The 17,250-nt window shown below is 37.5% G+C and overlaps 1 protein-coding gene and 1 long non-coding RNA gene across 16 annotated transcripts in view; one reads left to right on the top strand and one right to left on the bottom strand.

The window, feature by feature from the left end:
* The window catches only part of LOC107981239 (zinc metalloproteinase-disintegrin-like batroxstatin-3), a 584,695-nt gene that overhangs the window by 298,504 nt on the left and 268,941 nt on the right, over positions 1–17,250 (top strand). For 8 of the 15 annotated variants that reach the window (XM_031925266.2, XM_031925262.2, XM_031925264.2 and 5 more), the window contains 2 exons: positions 4,716–4,862; positions 12,934–13,137. In XM_031925266.2, the coding sequence (XP_031781126.1) occupies positions 4,716–4,862; positions 12,934–13,137 (351 nt within the window). The remainder of the gene's footprint in view (positions 1–4,715; positions 4,863–12,933; positions 13,138–17,250) is intronic. The other 7 variants (XM_032601572.1, XM_032601571.1, XM_031925261.2 and 4 more) reach the window with 2 other exon arrangements.
* Positions 1–17,250, bottom strand: part of LOC116416510 — a 277,582-nt gene that overhangs the window by 67,386 nt on the left and 192,946 nt on the right. The window lies entirely within an intron of this gene.

The raw sequence follows: 17,250 nt of genomic DNA, 5'->3' as shown, positions 1-17,250 counted from the left end.
CATTTACTTTAAATTTGTTAGAAGTATATGCAATTCAATAAAATACCCGTAAAAATATTAAGCCCATTACTCTTTTTTAAGGTAACGAACTATTTTATTGTCAAATGATCTACGAAGTGGATTACGCTTCCGATTCTCCGATGTTGATGGTAGATCTCTTTTTAACGACCAACAGTAATCTGCTAACATATTTACGTCCCATCTTCCTTGGCACCTGCGCTCCATTTCCTTGATATCTTGGTGAAATCTCTCTCCCTGCTCTTCGCTGTAATGACCTAGGTTTTCTGGAAACTCATCAACATACGAATATAAAAAGTGTAATTTTAGATTCATTAAGCAGTCTTGATTTTTGTACCTATTTACTAAATTTAAAACTATTTGTTCGTAATTTGGTATCTTATGATTTCCCAGAAAATTTTTAATTACGTCCTCTAAACATAACCATGCTTCTCTCTCTGTATGATTCATTTTCGTAACAAAAATTTCATCATTTATCATCTTACGAATCTGAGGGCCATCGAAAATTCCTTCATTTACTTTAGCATCACTTAATTTGGGAAACTGATTTCGCAGATACTTAAAGCAGCTACCATATTTGTCTAAAGATTTTACCCATTGTTTCATAAGTCCCAATTTAATGTGCAGAGGTGGTATAAGAATTTTTGATGGATCAACTTTTTTCTAAGGGGCCAGACACTCTTTATGTAATGATTCTTTCTATCCCTACTATCCCATTCACATAAATAGCAAGGATATTTTGTGAATCCCGATTGTTGCCCCAGAAGTATTGTTATGATTTTAAGATCCCCACATATTTGCCATTTATGATCATTGTATTTTATTCGGTCTAATATTACCTTCATGTTACAGTACTCTTCATTCAGTATTACCGAATATCCTATGGGAATGGCTGCATAAACATTTGTATTGTGTAACAGAACGGCTTTTAAACTTCTCGTCGACGAATCCATGAACAATCTCCACTCGTTGGGGTTGTAACATCCATGTTTAAAGCAATTCATCAATCCAACTATATCTTTCCAGGAAACTAAGGAAAATTCTTCTTCTTTAGTGAAATAATCACGATATTTCTTATCTCTGTCTCGGTAGTAAGAAACTTGAATTTTTCCAGCTTCATTAGTATTTTCTTTTAGCCATGAAGCCAAGTACTCCGCCCCATCCTTTGGTAGGTCCAAATCGCGTATGAGATCATTCACTTTTTCTTGTGTAAGTGGACCTTTCTACTTCTTAGCATTATAGGGGATGTATTCCTCGTCACTTGTATCACTTGTACTAGCAACGTCATTGTCTTCATCAGGCGATTTTTCTTCTTCCGCAATAACATCTCCTTCCTCGATTTCTTCTTCTATCATTTCATCTTTATCGTGTCTTTCTAAATTTTCCTCAAGATCCATACTTCCACTTACGTACGTACCCAGTGGATCTTCTCTTTTATCAATTGACGATTCATATATAGGTTTCGTGACACTTTCAATGTTAGCGTAATTAATGTGCGACTTGATTTTACTATTAACTCCATGCAAATTCATATTACAAAAATAACAGTCTTCTTTCCTTAAAGGTTCCTTCCATATCGTAGGCACTTTCATTTTTACTTCAGTTTTACCATTTTTGCCTTTCTGTAGCATTTTCCTACATATTCCGCATATGATTTTAGGAACCCAATCAAATTCGTCAATTTTCATGTCTAAGTCAAACATGTTCTTATACTGCTCTTTAATATTTTGATTGATTTTTCTTCTATTTTTTGAGGTCTCATACTTGCCACAAATGTAACAAAAACTATTCCGTTTTGGTATAAGGCATTCTTGGTCACCAGACCTCAAGTGATAAATTCTTGTAGTATTAGTAGAAAGAAGACCTTAACACAAACCCAAGATAGTCAACGTCAATCGTCTTGGGACTTACACTGAGAGAGATACCCGATAATGAAGACTGCCTAATGAATCTAAAATTACACTTTTTATATTCGCATGTTGATGAGTTTCCAGAAAACCTAGGTGATTACAGCGAAGAGCAGGGAGAGAGATTTCACCAAGATATCAAGGAAATGGAGCGCAGGTGCCAAGGAAGATGGGACGTAAATATGTTAGCAGATTACTGTTGGTCGTTAAAAAGAGATCTACCATCAACATCGGAGAAGCGGAAGCGCAATCCACTTCGTAGATCATTTGACAATAAAATAGTTCGTTACCATAAAAAAGAGTAATGGGCTTAATATTTTTACGGGTGTTTTATTGAATTGCATATACTTCTAACAAATTTAAAGTAAATGAAGGAGCAGCAAACTATGATATAGATTTAATGGATACGATTGTACTTGCATATATATTGTTCTTTGCTTTATGGTTTACATTACCTTTTGCATTGTTTCAGTTTATAACTATTTTTTCACTTACTTTACGTCCATGACCTTGAACTAACCTTGAACTGACCATAAATATAACCTTATGGGACTATACTGACCCTCGATTCAGATTCAGCGACCCCAAAAACCTCTAAATGTCATGGTTTGATGTTACTTTATATGAATCTTTATGATTTGACCTTCAACTGACCTTGACCATGACCTGATAGGGTTGTAATAAGCCTGGATTCGGATTCAGTACCCGAAAAAATCCCAAGATACCATGGTTTTAGTGTATTTTTCATGTAATTCGATAATTTGACCTTCAACTGACCTTGAGAAAGTTCTGATGGGGTTGAACTGACCCCGGATTCGCATTCAGCCACCCCAAAAACCCCAAGATACCATGGTTTAGTCTTTTCTTAATGTATTTTGATAATTTGACCCCTATTTGACCTTGACTTAAGATCTGATGGGGTTAAAATGACCCTGGATTCGGATTCAACGATCCCAAAAACATATAAGTACCGTGGTCAAGTTTTTGGGACTTACAATTTTTTTTTATTGTGGGGCTGTGTAATTTTCCCCTAGACGTAAATTTTTTAACCGCGTAAAACAGACATTTTGGGTGGTTTTTTGAGGTTAGGGACGAGCGCTTGAGGTATCGGTAAAAAAGACAGCCGGTTTCGTGTTCAGTGGCACAAAATACATACAAATACTCTCTGTCAATAATTTTCCTCCCGTCGATCACAGGATAAACCTCTCAACTGCGCGAAAAAGCAATTTTGGGGGGTGTTTTTTGAGGTTAGGGATGAACGATTGAGGTATCGGTAAAAAATACCGTCGGATTCTTGTTCAGCAGCTCAAAATACATGAAAATAGTCGTTGCTTAGAATTTTTCTGAGCCCCTGTGATTTCTGACAGCTTCATCATTTCGTAAAGTTGTAATTTTTTAAGGTTAGGTAACGCGTAGCTCCGTCTGGGAACAAAATTTTGAAAAACGCCCCTCACTAATTGAAAGTACATAAAAAATGCTAAATTTTCCATATTTTAAATAATTTTTAGATTAAAAGGAATATTGGGCAGAGCTTTGTTACGTTTGACGTGGAACGTCCAATATATATATATATATATATATATATATATATATATATATATATATATATATATATATATATATATATATATATATATATATATATATATATTAGTCGTTTTTTATTGTTTTTGATGCTAATTATTGCATTTATAAATCTAATCGCTATTAATCTCTTATAATCATATGTAATATTCATGTATCATTTTTTCTTTTTTTTTATATTTAGGACTTTTTTATTATATTTTACGGAATACTATAAATACACACTCGTACTGCCTAATTTTACACGCACTGTAATATTAATGCATGTATTAAACGCATTTTATAATGAATTATTTATGTAATAACTTGAATGGTCTTATATACTATCCATCACAGATCCTTACCACTTGCGAGTAATAAAATCCGGACGATTTACTGCAACGAAATCAATCCGCGCACGAGACTCTATACTTTGCACAAGCCCGCGCTGCGCTACGCTGGGCTATACTATACATGCTTCACTGTATACTTTCTCTACTATAAGACTGCGAGCTGATCGGACGCACCGCCGACTTGTGGCTATTGCCACTTTACAATATACTATTAAACCTCAAAGAGTTTATTTATCAATCCACCCTCGATTTTAACAATTTTGTATTGTCACGTGTGTACACACGTCACGGATTTCTAATTACTATTAGAAGACAAGTAAAAGAGTGCAATGCAGTGACGGCCGTGGCGCAACAACAGAACGTCTGCCTTGCAAGCCAGAGGATTTCGGTTCAAGCCCGGGGTCCGTCACATTTCCGTTGCACTCTTCACTCGTAACAATATTAATATTTTGAAATATTCGATTAATATATTGTATATCAATATTTTATAAATATTTCTTTGTTTCAGAAGGAACTAAAAAATAACTACGATATTTGATAAATAATTCAAAATATTTTAAAATATTTTTAAAATGTTTTGCAAATGTTATAAAATGATATTAAAATATTTTTTTACAATATTTCTTAGAAATATTTTTACCCTAATACAAATAATATTGTAACAATATTTGAGAAATATGCTTGAAATGATTGTAGTAACATTTCATTTGTGATGTAAAATATTTTAGAAATATTTTTGTGCTGTTAGGGTTCGCTTCACTTTTTCGTAGGCGGAAAGCGCATTTTCGACGCAAGTGTTATGAAAATGTATTTCAAATTTTTTTGTTGCGAATGCAACATATATCTGTAATCATTCAAAAAATATTTTTTTCAGGAAATAGAACATTGTTATTACCACGGTACGGTCAAAGATTATCCAGGAGCTAGTGCAGCATTTCACACATGTAACGGTGTTAGTGGTGTAATTCATTTAGGAAATGAAACTTTCGTCATTCATCCTTTTTATGGAGGGGACATGTCGGTCAGTATAACTTTATTTTATAAAATCTTGATCACACACTCACACGCACACACACACACGCACGCGCACGCACACCCGCGACGCACACGCACACCCACACACACGCTTGCGTACGCATCCATATATGTATGTATAGATGTGTGTGTCTACATATTATATACCATCCAACATAACGTAATTTTATAAGTTATTAGTAAATTGCAACTACTTTCTTCCTTCTATGCCACTTTTTAAAACAACCAAGAACCGTTTTAAAAATCACGTTTTCTTCTTATGGAGCCCAAAAAGTCTTTTTCCTCTTCTGTAACGGTCTCAATCAGCGTCAACAAAAAACTATTAGATAAATTATTCAAAACACAAAAAATGTTAATACGTCTAATAGGGCAAATTTCAGAGACTCGCGCCTAAAGAAAAATTTTCTTAAGAGTACTTTAAAAAAGCGGATCAGCGCCGAACCAATCAGCAAGTAGCAGCGACGGCAAACTGGAAGGGGAAGTGGCGATGGCGGCGGCACTGGCTCGGCACAAGAGTGCCTCACAGAATAAGAGGTGTCTCACTCGGCTCACTTAGCTTCTCAGCCCCTTTTACTAAATTGAACTCAAACGGGACGGAGTACTAAGTTTGCATACCTAGTAGAATTCAGTGCGAGCATATTTTGTGCGCGAGTCACCATATGAATAATATGCAATATTACAACTTATTTTGTTTAAAATTATGTAACTTCTTTTGTAACCCTGCCGGAAAAGGTCGATAGAAGTCGATTAGATCACTTATCGACTTGAATAGTGAATCTTAATCCCACTTTTTGCATTAGAACTTGATAAAACGTGATAAAATACGATGAAACTTAATATGAAAAATTACAATAGAAATTGATAGAATTTCAAGATCATGGTCTATCGATTTCAATTGTAATTTTTCGTATTGAGTTTTATCGACTTCTATCGTTTTTTATCGTATTTTATCACGTTTTATCAAGTTCTAATGCAAAAAGTGAAATTAAGATTCACTATTCAAGTTAATTAAAATCTTATCGACTTAAATGGTGAATTCTAATCGACTTTAATCGATTTCTATTCACTTTTTCCAGCAGGGAAGGTCCATCTCAATATCAAATTCAACATGCTCGAATAGCTTTTGACATAAGGAATACTGTCATCCTTCAAATCCCAAAATTAGCTTCGCCGAAGCTGAGTAATGAGCTCGTATAGCTTTAATTCTTATGTAACAATGTGAAACAAGCTATATATATGAAAATAGATTTTTTTTTAATTTTACATTAGTATTGCAATAAAATATGTACAGACTCATTTATACCCAAATTGCTTCTAAGTTGCCTTAAAAAGCAATGAATGTTAGCATAAAAGCACAAAATTGAGAAAACCTTTATTTTTTATATAGCTATAACTTTGCTTGGGGCACAGGTATACTGGACCAGCACATCAATTTTGGCCGACATTTAAAAAATTTTATAAATAACTTTTATATTTCCTTGTCCTTTTTTAGCTTATTTATATAGTCAACTATACACGATGTTTATTTTTTAGTCTTGGTTAAGAGGAGTATCTCGAACAGCATTACGCCTGTTTGGAAGAAAATCTTACAGAACTTTTAAAAGAAAACGCAAGTTCTCTGTTATATAAGTGTTCGGATTCCTCTCCATATTGTACAAAATAATAAGAAGTAAAATTCAAAAGTTCAAACCCTGGTTTCCAATAAAAGAAAAAATTCTAATTTTCTATAACTACTTGGTGACGTTTCGTCCTTGGTGAGGACCTCTTCAAGCCATAATAAATTCTAAAATAAATATCACAAAAGAGTTATATACGTCTCTATAGTCACATTTTTGTGACAGTGACGGATGAAAAATATGTGACTATAGAGACGAACTTGTCTCTTAATTTTAGAATTTATTATGGCTTGAAGAGGTCCTTACCAAGGACAAAACTTTGCCAAGTAGTTATGGAAAATTAGAGTTTTTTCTTTTATTGAAAACCAGGGTATCAGGTAGGTATGTATTAGCCAATTGACTGCAATACGTTATTCTAGGCCAAAATACTTTAAAATAATCTCAAATAAATTTTGTAACATGGCATAGTTGAGGTGAGAGAAAAACTCAATCTGGATTATTACGTGCTCATGAACTCTTAACATTTACCGGTATTTTTATCAATGCCTTATTTTCCTGGGCCACGGGTAAATGCATTCCCGGTTAGCTAGATAGAGTATGCGATCCCAGAGGATATAATTAAACATTTTTTGTTTAATCATCAATTATTAAGGCTTTTAATTAATAATTAAATCATTCAATAACCAATTATTCAGCGTATGATTAAATACATTTTTCCAAATATCAATTCGGCTATCCTGTAAGTGATAAATAATAGTTTTAATTATCAATTATCCGGCACATAATTGAAAACATTTTTGTTTATTTTTAATTAAGTTAGCTAATAATTATGATTAATAGTTATAATTATCAATTATCTAGAGCATTGTTAAAAATATTTTTTTTAATTATCAATTGTGTGAGGCTATATAATTTATGATTGATAGTTTTAATAATCAGTCATTTGGGCTTGTAATAATGATTCACATCATTTAATTATTAACCATCCAAACCTATAATCAATCATTAGATTATTTAATTATTAATTAAAAACCGCTGACAATTCATTGGCATGTAACTTTCTCCAACTAAATTTATAGGTCTAATAAATAAAATATTGTTTTAATATATCTATATATCTGCTTGCTAATGTATGAGGTGGTTTTTAATACATAATTTAGTATAAATTTTAGATGGTTTATTGTCCAAAAATTTGCAGACCCCCTCTGTTTTTTGATTATAGAATATAAACACTGTCGTCAATTTTTTTCACAGAAATTCACGCATGTTTACATATGTTTCTAACCAACCTAACGATCAAAACAACAGGCTATTCATTAGATAGGTCGCTCGCGCAATTTTCGAGAAAACGATTTTTACATTCTAGCTCTTTAGTTAAAAACCGCTCAACGAAATCGTTTAAAATTTCAGCAGCAGATAGCTTTTTTTATAGTGAATCGCCAAATAAAATGTTGAAGCATTTGACCACATTGTTTTAGAGATATAAGGTATTAAAACATTTAAAAAAAAAATTGAAATCTTGATATCTTACGAACCATAGAAGTTTGAAAGCTGTGCAATGAACTTTGAAAAAAAAGAGTTTTTTTTTGCCTTGATAACGGACGCAAAAAGGCCTTGTTGCACTTGAGATTTTGGGAAAAAGTAGATATTTTATGTGTTTTGGCTAAGTTTTCGATTTATTACTGAAAAAATGAGAGGTCAAATCACTTAAAATTATAATCGGATATAGTTTGACATGTGACCCATCGAGATAATTTTTTTCACGAGGTTATGACGTTTAGTTTCAGAGATTTGAATTAAAAAAAAATCACCTTTTTAATTTTATCTGCCGAACAAAGCAGTCGATCCCAAGTACCAAACGAGAAAAAGTAGGTAATTTGATTTTTTTTTAACTGCATTATAGCTAAATTGTTTGTAACAATGAAATGATTGAAAAAAACGCAAAATAGTGTTTTTCAGAAATCTAAAAATGGCCATAAAAAATATAGTTGAGAAAACAAAGAATAACTGATTTTCCCGAATTCAAGATCCAAAAATATATATACAAGTCAAATCTTACTGATATTGACAAAGTAGTTCCAGAAATATTACGGTATACATACACACACACAAACACACACACTCATCCATACGGACATTTTCTAAAAACACTTGATTTGAACTTCTAACACACCAAAAAGTATTTTCTAGAAGTTTTAAAGAAACTCAAAATTTTACTATTACAAAGCTTTCTTTAGGAGGAAGCAAAATAGATAATAATTATTCATTTTTGCAACCCTCCTGGTCGTACCAATTCTACGAATACGTTCACGTGTGTCCTGTTAAGTAATTGAGCAGGTGTTTAGGTCTCATGCAATAGTAAATATACTCATAATTTTAGTAAAGAATCATTTGGTTGAAAGTGTATTCGTCTAGTAAACCTAGCTATCCTATTCTAATGTAAACTCAAAACAAAAAATAAACTCAATTAATGTGATCACGGAAATATTCGGTGAAATCGTGAGAACCATCAGCGTTGCCTGGAAATTACGTTGTTTCATCCTAGCTATGTGCTATCCTGACTAAATCTGCTTGATCGTCTAGATCCTTGCATCAAAGCGCTGCAAAATAAATATACACCCATATCAAGATCTAATCACAATAACGCAATTATATCATAAATTCTTATGACGAAGTACGCCATTACTCGACGGTCGACTAGCACAGTAGTTTTAAATTCACTGAGCGATGAATAAAGACAATAAGAAAAGATTAAATCAGTCAAATCTCTACATTAAATTACGAAAAAGTATTTAAAACAATCTTCGCCTTATCCGTCAAGCACAATAGAAAGTTCGATATTCATTAAACCGAGTCGCATATTTATGAAAACTAGTGCGACGTGAAATTTTACTTCGTGCGAAAAACTTAATTAAATCAACAAAGAATTACTTAATTAGACTATGATATCTTGACATATCGGATATTTTTCTTTAAATCGAATTTTGAGCGCTAGACGGTGCGTTTGAGTAGAGTGGTAGACCACAAGTGATCTCAATATGGCTGCTTGGTCTTTTTCTTCTAGCAAAAGCTGGTCCATAAGGATCGTTTTGTCCTCCCGTATGTCTCACGCTCGTATGACAGAGGTTGCACGTATGACAGAGCGAGACAAGAGAGCCTTACTTACCGGCGGTGCCTCTCTTGCGCTTGCGCTCACGACTTGGTCGTGCACGCAGCAGATGTGTGGTACTCTCTCTCTCTCTCTCACTCTCTCTCTCTCTCTATCTCTCTCTCTCTCTCCCTCTCTCTCTCTCTCTCTCTCTCTCTCTCTCTCTCTCTCTCTCTCTGTAAATATGAGCTGACGTGCCTTCGATCGCTCCGGCTTCTACTTGGATTATTTCTGCCTTTATATGCCTTCGGGCGTTTTTCTTGCATATCCTTGCACGCTCTTTTTTGCAAGCCTCCGTTCGTGCTAATTACTATTGGCCTGGGTTCGGTGTTTGCAGAGTAAACTCTACTTATACTTTTCCAACGACAAGGCAGCAAAGAGCGAGACACCCCGCTGCCATCTTGGCTTCACCTGGCTTCTTCTTGACTTTTTTTGGAGCTTCTAACGTCAATCCTGTCGTGATCACCTGGTGTTATTTCATCCCAGCGTCATCCGAGGATCCAGCCTATACCCAGCTTCAAGATTCTTTGCTGAGAAGTGCCTCCAAATTGACTCTGCGCAAAACTCATGCTGTCTCCGCATCAGCCCACGCGCGTGTAAATTTTGTATTTGTTGCTAGCTAATTATCTAACTGGCATTGGTTATTGCCATTCATCGCATGTTAATCAATTTGCGATTCGACTACCTGAGTGGCTTCTGTTCAGTGATTAGTGCCCGACGTTTTAAAGTGCTTTTGGAGGTTAGGTAGCCCGACCACGTGTTGATCGATTTTTACATTCGACCATTTTTTAGAGTCACCGTGTTACGTACAGTGCTCCTTAGCTCCGCAAATCTCTAAAATAATTCTGTACTCCTGCACAACCACCTATAATAGTTACTTTCGCAAAATTTTCGACGTCTGACAGCACGTACATCTACACTACTGTGTATGCGGGTGTAAAAAGACACTGCAGTACCGAAGTCTGACTGTACGCTGACCGTGTCCACTGATTTTTCTTAATTTTCGTTTTTTGCTAAATTTTCACACACTACTTACTTTTTACCGTTGCGGCGTAATCCTAGAACTATTTCAAAACGGTTTTAATGATTTTGGCGCTACTTTGCTCGTAGTTTTCGAGTGTTTTAGTGTAGGCAGTGTAGAAACAGCGTGTTAAATAAGTTGGAATCTTTAGTCTTAAGTTGTAATTATTAGATATTAGTTTTAGATTTAGCTGCGTTATTATAATAAATGCCAGTATGTAGGAGATGTGGTCGAAACGCGGTAACTAAAGTTGTCGTATGTAATACTTGCTCTTTAACGTTTCACGAAGGCTGTATTGCGAGATTTGCTAGTACTAGAGTGTGCAAACCGTATTGTGCGAAAACGTACGGAGATCTATCTCTTAAAACTAACACAGATGCTGGTAACCAGCAAAACAGTAGTGAGCGCGCATCTCTTTTTGATTTAGCTCGAGATTTAGATTCTGCTTCATTACTCGACCTCAGTGATCTTGATAACGTTAGCAATAGCACCATTATCTCTCAAAACCCCGACGATCAGAGTACGGTTGCGAATTGTGACTCATCTGCGACGCAAGTTCAGATCCCTCGTGACAAAATGGCGTTACCTCCTAACTGGAAAAGCATGTCGACCGACGATAAATTAGTTTTTTGTATGGTAGCAACCGGTACACAAGCTACTAAAGACCTTACAGCTAAGACCGACTCTTTAGTTGAAAAATATCAACGACCTCACTTAAACAGTTGAGCAGCAGAGCAAAGATATCGCGGCTCTAGAAAAGGATAATGAGGATCTGCGTGTTGAAGTCAATGACTTGAAACGTTTGTCGAGAGGGCGAGGTAACCCCGAAATAAAAGTAAGCGGTGTACCGCGGACGTGTCAGCTTTCTCTGCATGATCTCACTCAAGCTATCTTAAACAAGCTCAATCTAGCCGGTGATTTACACGATATCTTTGATCTGCGCGAATTGAAAATCAAACCTGCTGCTGCTTCGGGCGCATCTAGGACTCGTTCCACGGGTTCGAGTGAAACATTCTCATTCGTTATCCAATTTAAGCGAGCCTTTGGAGTGTTGAAGTTCGGCGATGTTTATTTGAATGGTGGCGACTCGCCTATCGAATTTTACGATTGTTTTTAAAATTTTAAAATATACCGATAAGAGAGATATGTATATGTCTCAACCACTCATATTTTTGTAATATCACTTGTAAATTACTATCAATTTTTGTTGTATTTTGCACCACGCCCTTCGGCCCTCGGGCTTGTGCGTTAATAAATAAGTTATATATAATCAATCTCTCTCTCTCTCTCTCTCTCTCTCTCTCTCTCTCTCTCTCTCTCTCTCTCTCTCTCTCTTTCTCTCAATTTTGATTGCTTATCTATATCAAACGAAAATGAAAATATAATAAGTAAAAACTAGAATACAAAAGAGATAATAGTAAAAAAAAAATTGTTCTGGGATTAATGATGTTGTAACGATACAAAATGAAAACTGAATGGGACGATCACTCCGTGCGACAACGGAACCCCAGGCAAGTTCCATGATTTAATATCGTTAACGTTCTTCATAGACCCGAAAAATATGGACTTGGTTTTGCCGGAGTTAAGTCGCAGACCGGAGCTCTCCGCCCAGCCAGAAACCAACCGTGCCGCTTCTGCCAGTCGAGCCACGCCATCCAGGAAATTATCTTTGTTGGTGTGTAGATAGATCTGGAGGTCATCCGCATAAAAAAGATGTTTAATTGTGTTGCCGTCGAGTATATTTTGCAGGTTGTTGACATAGAGGCTAAACAGCAGGGGTCTCAGGACAGAACCCTGTGGAACTCCCAGATTGGTTTCAAGCCACTCTGAAGTTCCGTTTTTATTCGAAATTACCATCTGAGTTCGCCCCTGTAAATATGATTTAATCCACAGGAGAGCTGCCCTAGAGAACCCCAGCTGTCTCAGCTTAGATAGTAATTTGGAAGGTGAGATGGTGTCAAAGACCTTGCTGATGTAAAACAGCAGCATAAGCGTCACCTTCTTTTTGTCAATTGCCATGCGTACGTCGTCGGTCAATTTTAATAACGCTGTTTGTGTACTGTGGTGTTTTCAGAAACCGGCCTGGAAGGGGTCAATTATATGACTTTTATTGAGATACCCCGTGATCTGGATTATAAGCATTATAAGGCATCTAACATCCCATATTATAATCTTACATTGCACTATTTTATTTACTACTATGAAAACATAATTAATGACGTTAAAACTTCTATAATGAATGTGGATAACTATATTTGCAACTCTCTTTTAGCAGAAACATCCACACGTTATATTTGAAGCCAGAACAAAAGCAAGTAAGGGTTGTGCAAATTCTGGAAGCCTAGAATGGGGTTCCAAATCTCGTCGTCAAAAACATGTCATGGGCCTAACAGATATAATAACAAATCGATACAAGAGAGATGTTCGTGAAGTTGCAAAATATATTGAAACGGCAATTTTTATCGACAAAGCTATGGTATGCTACTTATTTATCTATTTACATTATAGTAAAACTACTAGATTTTCTTTTTAAGCATTCACCCGGTAAAAATAGTTTCAAATAAATCTTCCATTAGTTCACCAGAAACCTATTGGATTTGAAGAAAAATGTTTTTTAGCTATTCTGATGCTCTATTTTATAAAAAGTTTTTTTCATAAAAATATTGCGTTTATTTTGTAGAATATTGAATCGTTAATTTTCTGTATTAAAAACCTCAAATATTTAATTGCAAAAATTGTATATAGGTCCGAAGATTAATTGAATAAACTGCGCATTTCGTCGATGCGCAGCAGATTGTACTTAGTTAAATCAACTTTTGCCGTTTAAACTATATATGTATGTATGTATATTTTTTTTCTCTCGGAGAAGAGGTGTTACGAAAAATCTTAGAAAGACCATAGCATGACTTTGTTTATGGGGTCGTCGAAACGCCCCTATCCGCAATGTCAGCCGTGTGTCGGATTCATACCGACTAAACTCGTTCTTTCCGGCCAGATGAAAAACACCCAACCGTACCAAGGAACGCCTTCTTTGCATTTATCGACCCTCGGTAAAGGAGCAACTAGCTCCATCTTCTGTGCCCTTGTTCCCCGCGGTACGACCGTCGAGTAGTGCTTCGCGGGGGAGCGAAAGGCTTTTACGCCCTCTTCTAATTGATGTAGTCGTCATCACGTTTCTTCTTTCTGCATCTTTCGCGCGTCTGCTTCTTTCCGCATCGTCCGGTCGTCTACTTCGTGCAGCATCGTCCGGCCAACCTCTGGACACCCTTAATCCTGACACGGCTCAGTGAACTTCGTCTAGCTACATTTTTATTCCACTGTTTCGCCTTGTCTTTGCCTTCTTTTCTCTTCGTCATTTCTAACCTTCTTGATAGTCCTTACGTAGTTGTTTACTGCGTTCCAACAATCCTCCAACGTCAACATAGTTGTAATCATTGACTCAGGTGTCACTCTGGTCTGGAGATAACACTCGAGTTCTTCTCGCTCCATTTGGTATCGCAATCAATCACAGAGAACATTCTCCGCATCTTCGTTAGCGTCCAAATAAGCTGGGTAGTTGGAACTGTCGTCTAATTTAAATCGGTGCAGATAAGCCCGGAAGCATCCGTGCCCGGTTAAAAACTGTGTGAGGTAGTAGTTGACCTCCCCATGTTCTCTTCCAGTCCAATTCTCTATTTTTGGTATAAGGCGATGTTGTCCATCGCCCTTTGTCACTAACATCCCATCTTGTTTGTCATTCGGCCATTGTCTTCTTTCTTGCTGCATCCCAGATCTCCTTCTGAGTTTTGTCACTTGTTCTTCTTTAAGTTTGGAATAATTCCTTAAATTCCATCGCCAATAGGTCAATCGGCGGCATACCAGCAATAATGCACACCGCATTGTCTGATACTGTACGGTAAGCGGACGCCACTCTTAGTGCACTTCGTCTGTACACAGTGGTTAGCAATCGGGCATACGAATTCACCTGGATCGCATCTGCCCATATTGGGGCCCCATATAGCATAATCGATGTGGTTATACTGGCTAAGAGTAACCTTCGCTTCTGAGTTGGGCCTCCTACATTTGGCATCAATCGTGATAGAGCAGCGCCGACTTCTGCCGCTTTATCGCTGACTATTTCCAGATGTTGTTTGGAAGTTAGTGTTGCATCGATGGTGATGCCCAAGTACTTGATGGTTGGTTGAGAAGCTATCTCATGTCCATCTACCGTTAGTTTAATTTCCTCTATCTTCTTCCTACTAGAGATAAGAATAACTTCCGTTTTGTGGCTGGCTAGTTCCAGACCCGTCTCCGTTAGCCATTCCTGTATTATACGGGTCGCCTCTTCCGCTATTTCTGTCACCTCTTCTTTATGTTTCGCTACTACCACTACTACTATGTCGTCAGCGAAGCCCACGACTGTTACTCCTTCAGGTAATTGTAGTCTTAGTCCCCCACCGTACATGATATTCCACGTCGGTGGGCCAAGTACTGACTCTTGGGGTACGCCTCCTGTAACTTTATAAGTCTTGGTACCGTCCTCCGTGTTATATAATAGGATTCGGTTTTCCAAATAGTCGGACATCATTCTTCTTATATATAAGGGCGCATCCTGTTTCCGGAGTGCTTCGCGTATTACACTCTTCCAGACATGCATTGTACAAGTCTACGAAGATCTCTGGATGAGCATGGATGACATACTTCAATGCAATATTAAGAATGCCATCCGGCCCTGGGGCCTTGTTGTTTCCTACCCTTCTGCAGGCGGCTAACAATTCCTTAATCGTGATCGGCGGAACAGCCTCTTCATTCGTACCTCTTTCGATGACACTTGGCTCTTCCAGTCGCCTAGGGAACAGTGTGGTAACTATCCGATGTAATAGTTCCGGGCATTTTGGAGGGGGTACGTAGCTTCCTTTAATCTTCTTCATTACTATTTTGTTTTCGCGGATTGTCTTCTTGAGCTTCCTCTTAGCGTCCCTCATTTCTTGTCCGCGGGCATCTACTATTTCCTAGCCTCTTCTGGTTTTATAGTATTTCTTTCTTGCCCGTTGTTCTCTTCTTCTGGTCCGGTGACACTCGCTGCGCGCACTTTCAACCTCTTTGTCCCAACAATATACTAGTGGTCGTTTACAATTCGGCACTGTTCGCGGCATGGCCGCGTCACAGGCCCGTGTGATATTACCCATCACCTGTTCCGCTTTGCTGTTCGCCGTCCCCGAGAGTTGCAATTCTTCCAGTGCCAGTAGGAACATCTCCTTATCGTAATCCTTTGTTTTCCAACCGACTCTGTTAGTCCTTGTACTTGCGCTGGGTCTCTGCTCTGATTTTCTTACCTCCATTATTATAGCCTGGTGATCACTATTTGTGTAGTCTTCACTCACGGTCAACTTGTCAATTGAGCCAATAAGGCAACTACTAATAAAGGTCAGGTCTACAATAGATCCTGCGTCTCCTCTTCTAAAGGTGTTAGTGCTACCCTGATTAACTAACACCAAGTCCAGGAGGGCAGATGCTTCTAGCAGTACTCGTCCTCTTTGGTTAGTCCTTTGACTTACCCACTTTACGGCCCATGCGTTAAAATCGCCTGCGATAATTACTGGCTTTTTTCCCGCAATATCCTGCACGAGTCGATATAACTACCAGCTTGAACTGATCGGTGCGTTAGGCGAAGCATAGCAGCTGTATACGTGTATTCCTGCTATCTTTCCACGAATAAATCCTTCTTCGTTTGTCAACATTTGTTCCTGGAATGCCACGGTCCCACATCCTGTGCTATCTCGCACTGATTCAAGTTCAACTGCACTATCTTCATTATCTTCGTTTCTTCAACTTCTTTACTGCCGTTCGGTATACTGGGCATGTGTAACTACCAGCAGCATGGTCACTTTTCTCTGTTGCTCCTCTTTCTTGGCAGATACCGCAGCACGGTTTGTTTTTACAATCTCTTGCATTATGTCCTTCGACTCCACACTTGTAACAGTGGTTACTTAGATTCTGTGTTACTGTGCAGTTTTTGCCGATATGTCCAAATCCTAGACATTTATAGCAGCGAAGTGGACGTGCATTCCGCTTTATATCTCGTATTCTGCATACTACCCAGCCTATCCTGATTTTTTGCTTTGCGATCATCTGCTGAGCCATTTTTGCAGGCATTTGAATGACCGCCGTCTGCGTATCGCCATATGCCTTGCGCACATACTTTACTGCCTTTCCTCCACTGCATTTGAGCCGCTATCTTGAATCTCCCTCCGTATCGCTTCCACGATGTCCTCCTTAGTGGTTAGAACATCAAGACCCTTTACTTCAAAGACCTCTACATCTTGTAGGGTTCTTACGATGACACCCTCTTCTAGCACTTCTTGCACCGCATGTCGAAGTTCCGTTGCTTTCCCTTCCGATGTGCGTTGGAGTTCCAAAAGTAGGTCACGAACCGCCATTTTGCGTATCTTATTTACGCTATTCCCTAGCATCTTCAGTTTTGGGTCTGCTTTCATCTTTCGCGAGATATCAGGGTAGGACTTCCCGTCGGTAGCTTTTATGATTAGAGCCTCCGGTCGGGTTGATCTTGCCTTGGCGGCTTAGATGTTCTAGTGCCTTTCTGATCTAC

This window comes from Nasonia vitripennis (assembly GCF_009193385.2).
Source record: "Nasonia vitripennis strain AsymCx chromosome 2 unlocalized genomic scaffold, Nvit_psr_1.1 chr2_random0008, whole genome shotgun sequence".
NCBI classification, from domain to species: Eukaryota; Metazoa; Arthropoda; class Insecta; order Hymenoptera; family Pteromalidae; genus Nasonia; species Nasonia vitripennis.
The sequence above is the reverse complement of the archived record's forward strand: the minus strand, read 5'-3'. Positions and strand labels throughout refer to the sequence as shown.